Here is a 14,535-nt window from a genome sequence, read left to right on the forward strand (position 1 = left end):
TGCCGGCCACCTTTACTGGTTTTTTTTTTAGAGTGTCTAAATTTTTTTTTTTAAATTTTTACAGCTGTCACTTGTTCCGTGAAGATCACTTGGTACATTTTAGTGCTATTAGTTTTTATGGTCGGCATCATCCTCATCATCTACAAAATCCTTGAGGGTCACAGGAGAGTGCAGAGGTGGCAGAGTAAGTACTGGGAAGTAACCCCTGGCCATATGGCTTTCCCCAGGGAAACATGTGCAAACACCTGTTCGCCCCAGATTTTCTTTTTAGTTCGGTTGGCCGCTTACTGTGTTCCTCCTGTGTGTAAATGCTGGTTCTAGAGACTCTAAATGGAAAGACAGCAGTACCATTCATGGGCCATTCTCCTCCACGGACCGGCAAACGTTCAGGAAGAAAGGCAGGGTGAAAAGGAGGAGTTGTCCCGATGGCGGCTGGGAGGGCTTAGTGGAAGTGAGGGCAGAAGGTGTGGTGACACTTGCGGAGCTAGAGACCCAGAGCAGAGCGGTCTCTAGGCGACAATATGAGAGTAAAAAATCTTTAGTAAGCGTAGGGGGTGTCGACGGAGTTTGGGTGGGGCAGACGTAGAAGGGCTTCTTAAGTCAGAACAGTAGGAGCAGTGTCTAACAGCTTTGGTAATTAGCATGACCTGGGCACTCACCTAGCAGGATGGATTGTAAGACTGCACGTGCATATACTGGCTACATATCAGACTCGACTGACAGTTCTTCGGTAATTAGGTGATCTCTTAAAGACCGTATAAAAAGCATCGCCCATGATAACATGCTCCGAAGACATCAGATCCTTGTGTTACCTCCTATAGCTTTGAGTGAGTTACCATTGCTAAACATGGTTTTCCTCAGCTGTCCTGCAGGGTACTTGCCTCTGCACATGGAGCTGGGGTAGAGGCTGAAATAAAGAGATCACCCAATGAATTGAACACTATCAGGATATAGCTGGTTCTTTCTCTCTCTCTCTGGTTTCTGTTTTTGTTTGTTTGTTTGTTTTGCAATGGATTTACCTGTGCAATAGCCTTAACTGTCTTGGAACTCGCTGTGTAGACCAGGCTGTTGTCAAACTCACAGAGATCCACCTGTCTCTGCCTCCCAAGTGCTGGGATTAAAGGTGTGCATGACCACCCAGTTCCCAATGAAGGCCTGTTGTATGGCTGAGTGAGTTCACTTCTTAGGCTCTTATGGTCTTTGACAGACAAGGTTGTTTAATAAATAATGTTCACCTGCAGCAAGGGTGCCGTTGATTCTTTGAATTAATTCTTTGTTGCAGGGATTTTTTTTTGAGAGTTGTTGCAGAACAAGTCTCATCTCTGATCCCTTAGTAATAAAGGTCTGCCGTGTCATGGTTAATGACATGACCGTGTTGTGTCTTTGTAGAACGACAGTTTCCACTGGGTGATCAAAGCATGTGTCCTGAATGGCCTTAACTGTCAACTTGACACAGCCTAGAATAACCTCAGCAGGGAGTCTCAGGGGATGCACTGCCCAGATCAGATTGACCTTTGGTCATGTCTGTGTGGTGGTGGGGTTGTCATGTGATGGAGGAGGGTTATCTGTCTATGTGTTACTTTCATTGGTTAATAAAGAAACTGCCTCGGCCCTTTGATAGGACAGAAAATTAGGTAGGCGGAGTAAACAAAGCAAAATGCTGAAAGAAAGAAGGCAGTGAGGCAGTCACCATGACTCTCCTCTCCAAGACAGACGCAGGTTAGGATCTTTCCCGGTAAGCCACCACCTTGTGATGCTACACAGATTACTAAATATGGGTTAAAGCAAGATGTGAGAATTAGCCAATAAGAGGCTAAAACTAATGGGCCAAGCAGTGTTTAAAAGAATACAGTTTCCGTGTAATTATTTCGGGGGTAAACTAGCCAGGATCTGGGCGGAATGTAGCCCGTCACTCCTAATCGATTCCTAAGCGATGCAGACACCATCCCTAAGCAGGTGGTCCTGAACTGGACAAGAAAGTTAGCTGAGTACAAGCCAGACTGCACACCAGCTAACAAGCAGCAGCCTCCCTGGTTGCTGCCCTACTTTCTGGCTGTGAGCTGAGGTCCCTGGTGGGAGGTAGTACCATGCAGAACAGTTGGCGGGACTGCCTTGACTCCCATCAGTGCTTGACTGTGACCCAGAAGTAGAAGACAAATAAGACCTTTCCTCTTTTTGTCTTGGTATTTGTCACGGCCACTGGATGAAACCAGAGCAGTGTGGAAACAGTATTATTATTTTTTGCTTTTTGCAGAAAAAAAGGGGAAAACTCCCAAACTCAGGTAAGTTAGCAGTTTTGTACAAATCTACACAATTAATAAGATGTCAGAGTAAAACTTGGTATCTTCTAGGCAATGTGTGGTAGTTGAAAATAATTCAGAGTTCTACATTTCTTGAACCATTTCTCATGTATGAATGCAGACTAGGAAAGAAAGATACGAGGTAGGAAAATGCCTAGAAAGACACGGGCCACAGTGGGAAGTACGTTAAATTCTTTCAAACGTCTATCCAGGATACAAATTCAATGGCTCTCAAAGTGTTTTCCTCGCAAGTCTAACTATATAAAGCAATGAAAAATATCACAATACTCATGCTACTTACTAGGTATAATTAACCTGCAATTCTTCTTAAATAGTCTGCACATCATATCCATATAGATAAAAATAGTATTTTGTAAATACTGGCTGGTGCCTTTTCAAGACTAGATAGACCTAACAGTTTCTATGGTGAGAAACCACTACTTTTAGAAAGAGATTGATTTTGTTGTTGTTATTAGTGTGTGTTTTTTTTTTTGTTTGTTTGTTTGTTTGGAGACAGGGATTGACTGTGTGACTCTGGTTGGCCTAGAACTCACTGTATAGACAAGGCTGGCCTTGAACTCACGTAGTTATATCTGCTTCTGCCTTCAGAGTGCCGGGGTTAAAGACTTGTGCCCACACGCCCCTGTGTTGGTTAGTGAAAGAAGACTTAAGGATAAAATCTCCTGCTGCCTTGTTGCTCCAGATCCCCTGTGGACGATCCTGTCTCCTTGACAATCTAAGCTATCACAGGGAGCACAGTGAAAATGTGATTTTTGAAGGGCACAAGGGCCACTGTGTAGTCCAGGCTACCTTCAAACTCAGGATCCTTCTGCCTCATTCGCCAGGCGTTGCCATTAGAGGTCCAAACCACCACTACGTGTGGTAGAATGTGCTCGTTTGGTATCGAACTCTTTAATTTCTTTTCTTGGAATAGGTCATAAACCCAAATCTGCATCCGTTCTCTTAAGAGGAAGTGGCTCTGTGAAGCTGAGTGTCTTGAATGTGACGGCTATTTCAGGTGAGTTCTGCAGTATCAAACAGCGCAGGATGGGAAATGCCAAAGCGGCGCCCTCTCCGTACACCGCAAACTCCAGACCCGAGTTCTTTTTAAGTAGCCTTGGGTTTAGAATAAAAGAACTGTGGGCGACTGTAATCCAGCTCAGTACATCTGATTATCAGGGGACAGTTATGATCAAAGCCACCTCCTTAAATAACGGAAAGTTTACCTAATTGGCAAGAAGAAGCTCGCGTGTGTAGGCAAGGAAGAGAACGCCGTGGGGAACGAGCCGGGGATTTATTTTTAAACGAGACAAGATACCATTATTTCTCAGAGTTGCAAGAGGTAATTGTAGAGTGGGCAGAGCTTCTGCTGGAGCCTTCACTTCACGGGGTGTCGTTGTGTAAAGAGAACTTCTAATAGCCTCAATTAAAAAGGGCCCTGTCCTCGCTCGCCTGAGAAGCAGAGAGGGAGGAAGGGGATCCTAATTAGAGCAGCTAAGAGGGCTGTGAACACAGATGCCGGTTCCAACTTCATCTTTCTAATTGCGAGGCCTCCTTTAGAATTCCTGCTGTCAAACCACATTAAAAAGAAAGCCGATGACGTGGACGGGTAAAGGTCCCCCTTTTCCTTCACCAAAGAGAAAAGATTTTTAAAAAAACTGGAAATTCCACCTAGGAAGGGCCTCAGGCATGCTAGGCAAACACTCTACACCACTGAGCTATGCTCTGCCAGCCCCCCACCCCCACCCCGCCTTTAATTTTGAGGTAGGAGCCCACTAAATTGCCCAGGCTGGCCTTGAATTGGCTCAGATTTGTGACCCTCCCTCCCACTTCTGTATTATAGGCCTGTATCACAAGGCCTGGCTTGTGTTTAGATTTCATTTTAATCTTTTCCGGTCTGTGTGACAGTTCCTGGCTATTCTCTCTCTTTCTCTGTCAGACAAGGGCTTACTATGTAGCCCAGGCTGGCCTCAAGTTTATAGTTCTGTCTCAGTCTCCCACCCCGCCCAGTAGGATTACGCTCATTTGTCAGGCGACAGAGGATGTTTTTGACGTCTTTTTGATATTGTTTATATCCTTTGTCTCCAGTGGGTGAGCAGCGCCTCACACTACTTGAGAAGCTTGCAGGAAAGGAAGCTTCAGATCTGGTGTGTAAACTCTTTTCAAACACGAGAGGAAGCTAGATAATTTCCTGTCTTCCACTGCAGGACAATGGCAGTCACCTAGAGACCCGCTCAGCATTTCACCGGGGACCCTGTGCCCATGGCTTTTGTTAACTACTGAAACAGGTAGTCAGATAGACTCTTAGCCTGGGAACAGATTAGCCTGGATGCATCTCAAGATCTCAATCAACATAATCTGGCAACGGAAAATTATTAAGCCAGGGTTCGTAGTAAGCATCAGCTAGACAATTCTTAATATCAGCTGTCTAGGAGTCAAGATAATGGGAATTTTGTGTGGTTCACAAAAATTTTGGTTAATTAATGATATAAAAGTCCCTAGAGTTGTTTTAGGGTGAGAAATCATTTTTTAAAGGAAGAAGATGGCGATTCTTCTGTTCGTCTCTCTTGTCTAGTGTACCTGCAGGAACGGTTCAGCCCACCTCTGCTGAGTTTTGTGATCGCCGGAGGAAGCCTGGCCATTTCTGTTTCCTAGCCATAATTCTGAGCACAGCAGTCTTGTCTGAGAACAAGTCAATTGTTCCCCTGTCACCTCAGATAATTACGAGAGTCACAAATTTTAAGGCCTGGCTAGCCACGAGATGAACCTCACAAGTTATATTTATGAGTCTGAGGTTTTCCTGGCCCCGAAGAAGCTGTCTTGGGGCTGCCCTCTCTGTAACGGTTCTCACTAAAAATCCTCTGGTTTTAGTACCAGGCATATTGTAGGAATGTTCAGGGCAGACACGGGGGGGGGGTGACTTTTTTTTTTTTAAGGCCAAATATCTTTTTGAGGCTTAGCATCTTCGAAAGGAAAAGGGGGAGGTCCTTCTCAATTATCATCCTTTACCCTGAAAGCACCCCCTTCTCCATTCTAAGTCACTATTTCCAAGTGAGAAGTGGAAAGGAAATCATGTCTCCCCTGAGCTGTCTTTAAGGCTGCTCTTTGTCATGATGGATTACAGGCAGCAGCGAGCGTTAAGGGAAAATGTGCTCGTGTGAGTCTCCAGAAACGCGGTACCATGAAGAAAAGAAGCGGAATTCAAAAAAGCGACGCCTGTGTGTGGCATTCAGCTGAGCCTGGTGTCAGTGCTAGGCACTCGCTCCAGAATGGCCCTGTGGTTCATGATCTACAAATGTAGTGTTGCCACACAGGTACACCAGGTACACACACTGGGATGTAGAGAGGCTCGTCCATCCCCAAATCATCATCCTCTAAAAAAACAAGCCAGGAGGACTCAGCAGGACCCTTCCTGCTCAGAGCCTGCCACTGCCACTATTAGAGCCCCATGGAGCAAGTGGGCCTCTGATGCTCTCCTCCTTCCCCGAGAAATGTGGTGGTCCATGCTGTCTGTCTTGGTATTAATTTCCTTAACATTTTATTCATTCGTCACATGGGTGATGACTTCACTTTACCTGTCCTGTATCCTTCATGGTAGCATAGCCTTTGAGATCCTATTCATTCATGATAAGAGTTTATGAAACAGCACAACCCTAGGGAGAAATGGGTATAGAAAAGGGGAGGTGATGTCCTGGCACACACCTTTGATCTCAGCACACGGGAGGGAGGCAGAGATTGGCTGGTGTCTGTGAGTTCAAGGCCAGCCTGGTCTGCATAATGAGTTCCAGGACAGTCAGAGCTACACACTAAGACCCTGTCTCAAAAAATATCAGAAATAAATTTAAAAATTAGAAAAAAATGAGTCTTAAGGATGGGAAAGGTGAACACGAACATGGACACACAGAGCAGGAATAATCAGAAAGAACGTCATTCTCCTTCATAGGAACCTTGGGCAGTGAATTTTGTAGAATTGCTAAGGATATCAAAGAGCAATGGGAAACAATGACCATTTTAAGAAAGGCATTTTAAAAGGGATTTTATTTTTTATGTGTGGGTGTGTACGCACACACACATGAATGCATGTTTGCCTACAGAGTCCAGACAAGGGTATTGGATCACCAAGAGCTAGAATTACAGGTGGTTGGAAACTGCCTGGTATGGATTCTGGGCCCCAAACCCAGGACCTTTGGAAGAGCAGTGAGCACTGTTAACTTGCAGGCTACCCCTCCAACACTTGAGGAAGGCAGCTTGAGAAATACCGGTAACGTTTTGTTGGTGTGGTAAGCAGGACCAGAAACAACTTAACCAAAGGCAGAACTGATTTCTGCTTATGGTGTCAGAGGGATGAGAGTCCATCCTGTCAGGGAGGCACAGCAGGCACGGAAGCAGAAGCAGGAAGTTGAGAGCTCACGTCTTCAAACCCAAAGTGTGAATCAGAAAGAACACACTGGGAATGGAGCAAGATTTTAGATTCTCAAAGCCGGTCTCTGAGAATACACTTCCTCCAACAAGGCCATACTGCCTAAATATCCCTCAGAGAGCACTATCAGCTAGGGACCAAACATTGAAATATGTTCTATGGGAGATATTTTCATTTAAACCACCATGTTAGCTAATATACCTTAAAATATATCCCTAAGGGCTACAGTTTTTGCCTAGCGTGAGAAAGATCCTAGATTCAATATCTGGCAATACGAAAAAAATAACAACATCATTAAAAACAAAGTCCTCTAAAAGCAATTGTTGTTGGATTGGCTCTTTAGAGAAAACAAGAACAAGGCCGTAGGAAGTGGTCTAGGACGTAAAGAATGGGATGCAAACGCTGTGAGTTGCCCGTAGAAGCCTTAGGAACATTAAGAAACCTGATATGAGAAGACAAACAAGTGTTTAGGAGGCTAAGAAGGCAAACAATACAGCCCGAGTCACGGTCAGGCGGGAAACCTAGAGGACAAGAAAGTACTTCCAGATAGCATAACTGTTGGGCGTGCCAATTGACCAGATGGTGTCTCTCCCTGGATCACACACCCAAGGAGGAGCATCTGGGGAGTTCTTTGGATTTCTGAATTCTTTTTAAAGAGATTTTTTAGCCAGGGAGTGGTGGTACACACCTTTAATCCCAGCACTCAGAAGGCAGAGGCAGAGTACATTTGTTCAAGGCCGGTCTGGTTTACAGAGCGAGTTCCAGGACTGACTCCTTAGCTACTGAGAAACTATGTCTCAAAAAAACCAAAAGAAAAAAATGTTTTTAAAATTTATTTTTATTTATGTGTGTGTGCCTACTTTTCTGTGTGCAGTAAGTTCATGCAATACCGTGGAGGCAGGGAGGGGGCATCAGATCCCCCTGAAACTGGAGTTAAAGGTGGTCATGAGTTATCTAATGTAAGAGCTGGGATTCGAACCCAGGTCATCTGCAAAAACCGCAAGGACCTTAATTACGGAGTCATCTCTCTCTCCAGCCGTTGCCTTCTGTGCTCTTGAGATGACCGTGAGATGGCCACCTATTTTCCAGGCAGCCATTATGAAATATCTACATCAGGTTTCTGGAATCATTGCTTCCGCTCACTCTGGCTGCCTGATGGGGAGACAGGGTCATTCCATATCTTGCCTCAAATGATGAAATTGTCAAAACTCAAAGCGCGGCTCCTTTAATTCTCTAACGAAGTTTTGTTGAACACTGACCGCCTGCCAACCATCATAGCACAGGCTGGCTCTCTAGACACAGTTCTTCCTCCACGGGGCTCCCAACACAGTTAGCGTCCACTCCAGGCTGCCATTGGACAAGAGAGACCCTTGTCATGTCCAGTCCCGTATCTGTGCTGTAATGTCATACAAATCAGTTTACTTAATTTCATAAGCGTTTCACCCTTCTAATGGGAAAATGGAATCCCAGAGAGTTTAACTTGCTGGTTTATTGGCTAAAGCAGCTAAATGTGCAAGGAGCAAAGGTGACAGAATTTTAGGACAGGCAATTGATTGAAGTCACTGGTTTGTAGGTAGTGCCTAGCAGAGCCAGGATTTAATCGGTTCTTTCCACACAAGGCATTCTGTAGCACAATATTCAACGGGAGCAGAGACCTGGGGATCAGGCTGGTTCACACCAAAGCTCTTCTTGCTTTATACATTTAACCCTGGAAATGGAGAGGAAACACGTTCCCTCTAGAAAGCTGTAGCGGTTTACGTGACAAGGCGAGTCCTCACGAGAGACGTTTCTGCCTTGCTTAAGAGCGGTTCCTTTACTCGAAGGTAACCCAGAGAAGAGAGAATGGACTTTGATGGTGAAAGAAGTTATAAGGGGATAACCCGATTCATAGCACCCCCGAATAAAACGAATGGCAATGGAGAGTTATAATTCCCAGCCTGTTTATGGCCAGGGTAATAAAGACTGTGCAGGTTTCAATTTCCTGCAGAAGAGAAGATGAATGGCTGGTGCCAGATGTTTTGCAACTAAGCAAGATAACATGAAAGTTTAATTTTTACTTGCTTTACCCATAATATTGATGACTCTTAAAATGCCAGTTGGGTTCATAACGCAGAGAGGGTATAGCCATCTGCTTGGTTACAGACTAGATCAAAATGCAAAGGATTGGCTTTCTTTGCCAGAAGAGTCCACAGCTGGAATAGAATGATTTATTATAGGCGTTCACTGGATGCCTTTATGTGACAGTCATTTATACCAGCTCTGGAAGAACAGATTGCAGAACATATGATTTGAACAAGTCCTCCATCTTTGCCCAGATGGTCCTTGCCTGGATCCTCTGTCCTCCCTTGATACCCACCACATACATCCCCATTCCAAACCTGACTTTGCCTTATGATCTGGGCTTAACCGACACGTTCCAAGACAAATAAATAATCACAAAAAATAAGTAAGCCAGTTATCAAAACATTTGCAAGAAGGAGGGACCTGAATTCAAGAACAGCCAGGACCTATAGAAAAAGTTGGCTGTGGGGACAGAGACAGGCAGATCCCTCGGGCTCACTGGTCAGGCTACTTGGGTGAGGCTCATGCCAGTGAGAGACCCCGTTTCAAAATAAAACATCAACATGAGATGCACAGGACCTGAGGAGGAAGGATGTGTCGGACCTCAAAATGCACACACACGTTTACTTGTGCACACACATCAGCACCTGCCCCCACACTCCTTTCACATACATAAAAAGTAAAATGTAACTGAACAAGTAGTTTGAAGACAAGCACATGAAAAATTTTATGGGAAAAACAGGCTTCCCAACCAAGAGAAGAAGGCTGAGATATGTTCTCCACTGGGAGACAGACCGGAAACCCACCCGGAACAAAGCATTGTGAGAACACCCTGCAGGTTACACAGAGGGAATACAGTATTACATGGGGAGGATGAAATGAGGCTAGATCCCACATGTCCCAGATGTAAAAGGCCTCTGAGTAGTGGTAGAAACCTTTTGTGTGTGTGTGTGTGGGGGGGGTTAAGCATTGCATTGCAGGGCAACCTGGACATCGTCACAGGAAGTGTGATAAGGCCTTTCCTCTACTGTGGAAATGCATTGTTTCTGAGACTCAGTCAGGCTGAAAACCACACTGGGGTTCTTTGAAAAACGTTAAAGATCTTTGGAGGTTTCTGAAAAGCATCAAGTATTTGAAAGAGAGAACTGACAAATTCTTGAAAAGACATTTATGACATTTAAAAATAGTTCTGACAGCTTGTGTTGCCTTAACTAGAGTTGGTGAATTAATAGGGTTTGAAGGAAACTATTTTCCAGGGCAATGTGAGAGGAAAAGTTTCACCTGTCTTAGCTACTCTGAAGAAGGAATTAAAATGACACACATCTATCTGATTTTGGATGTTTTTTAAAATCAGTTTTTAGAAGTTTTGCTATTAGCATATGAGTTGTATGATTTTGGATGCTAGGAGACGCCGAAGATAACAGACCACTAGAGGGAGGATATTCCCGACTAGCCATCATTTTGACAGGTAATAGCTTTCCTTATGACATGATGGTCATATCGTGCTATAAAACATCCACACACTGAATCCACAAGCAGACAATGAGCAGCTGGCTCTCCAGCCAGAAGAACCTTATTAATTCTGCACGATAATTATTTCATCTTATGAATAGACTCCTTTGATATGACCTTTAAGAAGAGCAGTCTCCAAATCTCAAATTACAGAAGGCCCAAGACATCTTGTCGAGGCACATCTAAGCAATTATTTGAGCAGAAAATTTATTCCCAAAGCTTTCATGGGGACCCAAATCACTTTGGAAGTCTAGAGCATTCAGACTCCCAGGCTTCTAGGAAGGGGCATTCAAATCCAATAGATCTGGGGACAGAGCCCAGGAACCTGCATTTTTAATCATCGCCTCTGGTGACGCTTAGGCCGAGACTTTGTGGGTCATTATATTCGTTTCCACTGCGTAATCAGTTACCACAAACTTAGTTCCTTAATGCGACAAATGCATCGTGTTATTTCTGCTTCTGCGGGTTGGGAGTTGGTCACTCCTTATCTGAGCATGCTCAGCTCAGAGACTTCCAAAACTGCAATCAAGAGACCAGTCATGCTGCAGCCTCACCCAGAGGCTCTGCTTCAGGTTCAAGTCCGGCAGAAGGCACTTCCTTGTGGTAGGGTTCTGAGGACTTTGTCTTCTTACTGGCTGTGTACCACAGTCCCTTCACGTCACCTACAGTTCTCTACGACTGTTTGCTTCTCTAATCCATCTAGAATCTTCCTGACCTTGGGGTCTTGATCAGAGAAGACCTGGTCTCTCTTTGGAGAGCTTTATTACGAATCATGTTCAGACTCAGTCAAGATAATCTCCCTTTCTGTCAGCTCAAAACCAAGCAGTTTGGGATGCTGATTACATCTGTAAAACAGCGTCCTCTTCACCCAGTACGAGATGCTAATCACGGCTTCTAGGAACTTTGAGGCGAGGCTGGGCTAATAGGAGTGGTACCCTGGAAGTAGTTAGTATTTACTGTCTGTGAAATAAAATCGAAGGATGCTCAGGCCTCAGATGCGAGGGTTCAGCAAGGAGACAACAGGGAGTGGGGAGCTCTGGGCCCAGGTGGAGACTGTTTCAGATCTCATCTGACTCTCTTGGTTGGGGATGTTTGGTCTTTTTACCCTTTAGAAGATTCAATGTGGAATAAATGGTAATTTTAATCGTGATTTTAGCCTGCCTCAGATTGCATTCTCAGGAAATGGGGTGGGGAGCTGAAGAAGGAAATGAGGGCACATACCTGAACCTGAGTGATGTGAGTTTAAAGTATTAGAACCATCTGAAAGGAACTGAGTGAGCGACAGAAACTGCCCAAATCCTTTTTAAAAGGAGAGCAGGGTTCTCTTCCAAAACATCCATATTACAAGTTCCTTTTGGCTTGCTATTGACTGACACCACTCTTTGTCTTGAACTTAGAGTCCACGGGAGGGCTGCCCTCAGTGCGGATCATGGAGGTGCTACCCCCAATACCAGAACTCGAAGTCACTTCTGCAGTGTACCAGCAAGATCAATATACAGGGTGAGTGATGCTTAACCTTATTGATGCTTTGACCTGGGCATTATAAACATGAATGGCTTCAGGGAACTCTGCTTGCCCCTCATCAGCATTTCTGTCTGGGCGGAGGATAGAAGTAATAAACTTGTGAAGCCAGCCCACTGGAATTCGGTGACGTGAGCTAAAGTGCCCATTTTCTCCAAGATTTAGGAAGGATCAGCAAACTAATCTCTCGGTCTATTAGACTAATCTCTCGGTCTGTGCAACTGTCCCTGAAATGTCAGCGTGTCCCTTGGCATCGCTTGTCCTGGAGTCGAGCGGTAAATCAGCCAGAGCATGAGAAAAGGGGTCATGAGATTTGCTCAGTCCAACCCATCTATCCAGTCACTGAAACAAAACTTTACCTTTGGCATCTGATACCCTAGAGGAATGTGCCTTGATTTAATATATTCTAATCTAAAACTGTGCTCAGAAGTGGCTTTGAGATGCTTTCATTCATTCAGCAAATGTGTATTAAGTGACTGCAATGACATAAGGTCACGTACGATGGTAACTGAAAGTGGGGGGGGGGGAGCGGCATCTCTGGGTACCCTCCCATTGTGCTTCATCGTGGCCCGTCTTGTCCCTAAGACTTCATAGTACTTGAGAGGCTATTGGTTCAGGCTCTAGCAGAAAACTAGTGTTTCATTCAGATTGAATAAGTCAAAATTTAATAGTCTATTAAGACAAGATGTGAAAACTCTGTGGGGGGGGGGGAGAGAGAGAGAAAGAGAGAGAGAGAGAGAGAAAGAGAGAGAGGCTTTCTGTTTGTTTAAGAAGAGTTGTCTGATAAGGGGCTTGACCTCAAACAAAGGATATCATAGCTTTGGTTGCCCTGAAGAGAGAGAGGAAAAACCAAGCCAAACAAAATAACAACAACCAACCAACCAACCAAACAAACAAACCCTGCCCTTCCTTTGCTCAGCTGTGCTGGTGTTCTCCACTGGCCAAGGCTAGCAAGGATAGACAGACTAAGCCAAGCTGAGGTGGCTTGTGCAGCCTTTTGGCGGGGCACCAAGTGGGTAGAAGGAAGGGGAGAGCTGATCTGGAGAGGTAATTAAAGATCCAGCCCAAACGGCCAATATGCAAAGTGGAAACCTAGTGGTGTGGGTATGTTTGTGTTCAAGAAGGAAGTCTGGCAGGACTTCGTGTGGTCAGGGTCTGCCGTTGGCTAGAAATTCCTAGGTTTGATTAATGAGAGTGCCAAGAAAGTCTTCCTGAGCCCTATGTCTGTTTCCTCCCACGCCGGTCCGCATGCGGGGACTGTTCAAGCTCACAGATAAAAATTCTGCCCTTTGGTTATTTGCCTCAAATAGGAACTTTGTGTCAAGAACTCTACTCCTTGGCCAAAGTAATGTGGCAGTTAGCGGGGAAATCAGGGTAGTGAAACTGCAGTCCCAGTGACGAACGTAAGGTAAGACAGGGCCTAGAAGAGCTGACGATAGAGCCGCCAGTCAGGGCAGGATGCCTAGCTTTTCTAGACCCTAAATGAACATATGGAGTAGAAAAATCATTCCAATGCGGTCCTACCATTACCGTGGGCTGTTTTAACAGAGAGAGACCTGCACCAACTCCCGTGTTTCCATTGAGAGGATGGTAAAACTCCTGTGGTCGCAGAGGCAAGAGGCATCTCTAGGCTTCCTCTGTCCTATGCTTGCAAGGTTCTCATCACTCCAATGCTGTCCTTTTAGGGATACAGTAGGAGTGTCATTGTATAACACAGTCGTGGATGGAGCCCCTAGCCAGTGACGGAAAGAAGGTATTTCATAGTATAGGATACGATGTTTGAAGTGAATGATTTAAAATTGCTCTCTACCAATTCTAGTTTTAGACAGTACTTAAGAAACTCTTGCGGTGAATAATATTTGTTTGCATTTGTAAAAACTTTCAGGCTATCCTTGGACAATCTGGACCAAAGACTTTGAAGAGTTTGGGTCCAGCTGAGAAAGTACTGATAGGTGAATGGCAGCGAAGAGACCCTGGCTGCTGAGAACTGGAGAGCGTCTATCTGACCCAGGAGACCAAGGAGACGGGAGTGCATAAGAGCTGCCGTGAGCCAAAGAAACAAGCTGGTGGAGCTCATGGGAGAGCAAGCGGGTGCTGACCGCTTCCAGCCATCACTACCTGCTCCGTGTGGGGCTGAGGGCTCAGTGTGGGCCTGGGGACTTTATCTTGAGGAACCAAGAATGACCAAGCATGAAAGTCCTCTCACTGGGTCATGTTTCAGGCGCAGGATGGTTTTCTCCTACACAGATGGACAGTTTCTATTGGGTAAACCACCTAAGAGCACCTGTGTATTTGTTCATACATTTGCATTTATAAATGTTGCCTCCTTTTGGCATAAGACCATTTTTTTTTCAAAAAAAGTTCAAGGATACTGAAATAAAAAGTACTTACATGAAATGCCTTGAGTATTTAAATTTGATAGGAAATGCTTCCTTGGATTCTTTTGGCTCTCATATCTGCTGCAGTCACCATGGTTATCATGAAGAAGTGTAGGTATCAGTTTCGATAAGAAGCATGCATAGGCAAGAGGTCAGATCTTCATAGTGAAAAGTAAGCCAGCATTTCCCAGAGTTGGATGGATTGCAGTCTTCCAATATGATTAAATGGCTAAAGTTGTGTTTCTGAACAGAGGAAGTGAGGAGGCCACCCTGAGACCCCTGACCTATCTTCTGAGAGGCAGGTCAAATGAATCCTTTTCTGACCTACCTCAGAAACAGCATC

The 14,535-nt window shown here is 44.9% G+C and overlaps 1 protein-coding gene across 6 annotated transcripts in view; it reads left to right on the forward strand.

Moving 5' to 3' along the window:
* Positions 1–14,211, forward strand: part of Tmem156 (transmembrane protein 156) — a 35,971-nt gene extending 21,760 nt beyond the window's left edge. For 2 of the 6 annotated variants that reach the window (XM_087909002.1, XM_048414893.3), the window contains 5 exons: positions 65–184; positions 3,235–3,318; positions 11,691–11,793; positions 13,500–13,567; positions 13,700–14,211. In XM_087909002.1, coding sequence (XP_087765128.1) covers positions 65–184; positions 3,235–3,318; positions 11,691–11,793; positions 13,500–13,557 — 365 coding nt within the window. In that variant the 3' untranslated portion in view covers positions 13,558–13,567; positions 13,700–14,211. The remainder of the gene's footprint in view (positions 1–64; positions 185–3,234; positions 3,319–11,690; positions 11,794–13,499; positions 13,568–13,699) is intronic. The other 4 variants (XM_087909005.1, XM_085691865.2, XM_087909006.1 and 1 more) reach the window with 3 other exon arrangements.
* The last annotated feature ends 324 nt before the right edge of the window (positions 14,212–14,535 follow it).

This window comes from Myodes glareolus, chromosome 8 (assembly GCF_982192425.1).
Source record: "Myodes glareolus chromosome 8, mMyoGla1.1, whole genome shotgun sequence".
Taxonomy (NCBI): domain Eukaryota; kingdom Metazoa; phylum Chordata; class Mammalia; order Rodentia; family Cricetidae; genus Myodes; species Myodes glareolus.